Genomic DNA, 2,891 nt, shown 5'->3' with positions numbered 1-2,891 from the left:
CGGACTACAGAGACATCAGTAGTTCTACCTACAGGAAGAGAGGGGGGGGCGAGAGGGAGCATGCATGTGGTACGCAGCAGGAGATGGACGTGACTGAGAGCTCAACACACATCACTATTGGGTGTATAAATATAAATAGACGACCCCGTGATCCCCCGTATTCACCCACAATGTACACACGGCCACGCTAGCTGTGTAGGTGTATGCTAAGCCGTGCACATTGCCTGATGCAGATCTATTTCCTCCGATACCCCCCCCCCCACCCCACACACACACCCTCAGCCCCTATCTCTATTTTCAATTGCAGAACACACCGTTGTACCACACACCTCACACCCACTGAAGCTCTCTACACAGGACAATGCCGCATATACACAATAGATAAGCAACAAGCAATTGATACTTAAACCATGGGCATATACAAATGCACGTGCATGTACGCAAGTGTACATAAAAAGGGACACCACGCGTAACTATCCTGCGCAGAAGTACCAAGAACGCCCATCTAGCTAACAAGCACACACGCCCAACCCACACCCACACCCACACCTCATACCCACCTCTCGTCTCTCCGGATCAATTGTCGCTCGCTGTGTGAAATTGGCGCTGGGCCCTCCGATTTTACTGCGCATTGGATGATAACAAGTGATAGCAAGTGATGTGTCAATACGACGGATGACGCACACAGCCACTCCCTGGTTAAGGTGATATGTCTTTTGTGTTTGTGATGTATGTGATATTTCTTTTGTGTTTGTGATGTATGTGATATTTCTTTTGTGTTTGTGATGTATGTAATATGTCTTTTGTATTGGTGTGTATTTAAATTGGTATGAAAGCACTTTATGTCCTTCAGACAATCTTCCGGTCTTAGAGTTTCAGTTTTAGTTCCAGTCTTCTTAGTTAAGGTGATATGTCTTCTGTATAAACCCTAAACCCTAAAAGCACTCTATCTACTACAGGCAATTTTTTGCAACGAGCACCCCATAACTTAAACAATGACAGGGCCCCTAAACTCTCCGCTACGCATAACGGTCGAGGTGTGCACCTGACCGGCGACTATGGGACTCGCTGAGAGGCTCTCACAGGCATTGCTACCTACACGACCATGGACTTGTTCTATTTTTAGAACACATCCGTGTCAGTCTCTGTACTCGCCCGTTGGCTTGATATAGACGTAAGACTATGCTGATGGAGTCCATGTCTACCATAAAACGGGACATGCCTGGCCTACAACGGTAGCTGAAGGTGCATGTGGCATGCGCAGTCAATCGCTCGAAAACAACAAGGCAATACACCATAGCCTTGTCTATCAAGTTGGCTATGAATACACGTACTATGGCAGAACGAACGACTACCAAACCCAAGGGCAACAGACGCACAGCCCATCCACTCACCTCCACATACTACCACCCACCCTTTCAACACCCATGCGATCGTCTGCACGCACACACCGGTGTACTGAACACTCAACCCTTAAAACCCAAAAACTCTACAGACCCTAGAACCCTACCTAAACCCTACACCCTCAACTTCTCAAACCCCCTAAACCCTAACCCACACACCTGCTATCTCGCACCACATCCACAATACGCCTGCTATCCAAATCGTAGACGTAGAAGTCGCTGAGATTGGTCTTGCCGCGTTTGCCGTGGAAGATGAACACCTGCCGTTGCGCCGAGTCAAACACCATGCTATGGCCCATGCGTGGTTTGATGCTGATGGTGTCTGTGCCTGTGCCTGTGCTTGTGTTTGTGCTTGTGCCTGTGCTTGTGCCGTGGCTGTAAGCTGGCTGGCTACCGGTGCTCTGGGTGTTTGGGTTGGTCTCTGATGTCTCGGCTACAGCGTCTGAGTGGGTGCGAGTGTGTTGCATGCAGCGGTTTCATATTAATATGCGAGTGAGTGATTGTGTGTGTGTGCGCCATCTACACTGCTGCTAATTGGCGGTGCGCAAGCACATACATGAAGCCTAACGATATAACAACACAATTGAAAGAGACATAGCAATACACTCAAGCACACATCATATGAACTGAAGACTCACGACGACACTGAATCGACATCCTTCAGCCTAAACGCACTATGTCCTCGGCCGCAGCGTAGACGTCAACTGTTCTCACATGCTCATACAAATAACCACATACACACACACACACATATATATATATATATATATATATATATATATATATATATATATATATATACATATATACTCACACATACATACACACTTATACATAAATGCATACAATATATATATATATACATATATCTATACACACACATACATACATACATATATACCCACACCTATCCGCTACTCTATACCACATACACGCAATCAACTACACATACCTATATCCACATGTACACACACACACACCTCCCTATCCTTGCCTCTCTCCCACATACCCATGCAACCCACCACACCCAACACAGCACACTCCCCTGCAATACCCCACACACAACACCCTTACTCTGACCAAACGACACAAAGTCTGCACCTCCATCGTCGTCCATGTGTGTGGCAGATGAAGCAGCCGTATCCACAGGTGACGCTGTGCCTGAGAGGTCTAGGCTCTCCCACGTGTTGGAGTGCACGTGGTACAAGAACATGTCAGAGTATTCGCAGTCGTGTGAGGCACCTGCGGTGAGTAGCTGTCCACCGTAACAAATCACCTGTGCATGTAGGTATGCACGATATGGCGGTGTGAGTGGTGTGGTTGTCGTTGTAGGCGTGTGCGTGAGCGTATGGTATGGGTGTGTGTGTGTGTGCGTGTGAGCAATCGTCTGTATATATCCACGGGGGGTGTGTGTGGTTTGGCTATTGTTGTAGGCGTGTGCGTGAGCGTATGAGATGGGTGTGTGTGTGAGTGTGTGAGCAATCGTCT

General features: G+C 47.6%; 1 protein-coding gene across 1 annotated transcript; it reads right to left on the bottom strand.

Moving 5' to 3' along the window:
- Positions 1–1,562: 1,562 nt before the first annotated feature.
- Positions 1,563–1,845, bottom strand: SARC_13936 (hypothetical protein; the record flags this gene model as incomplete). The annotated part of the gene is made up of 1 exon (XM_014291933.1): positions 1,563–1,845. A coding segment is annotated over one exon (283 nt), but the record flags the coding sequence as incomplete, so codon positions are not given.
- Positions 1,846–2,891: the final 1,046 nt, after the last annotated feature.

Source organism: Sphaeroforma arctica, assembly GCF_001186125.1.
Source record: "Sphaeroforma arctica JP610 unplaced genomic scaffold supercont1.3934, whole genome shotgun sequence".
Classification (NCBI taxonomy): Eukaryota; class Ichthyosporea; order Ichthyophonida; genus Sphaeroforma; species Sphaeroforma arctica.
This window is presented reverse-complemented; position numbering and strand designations above follow the sequence as displayed.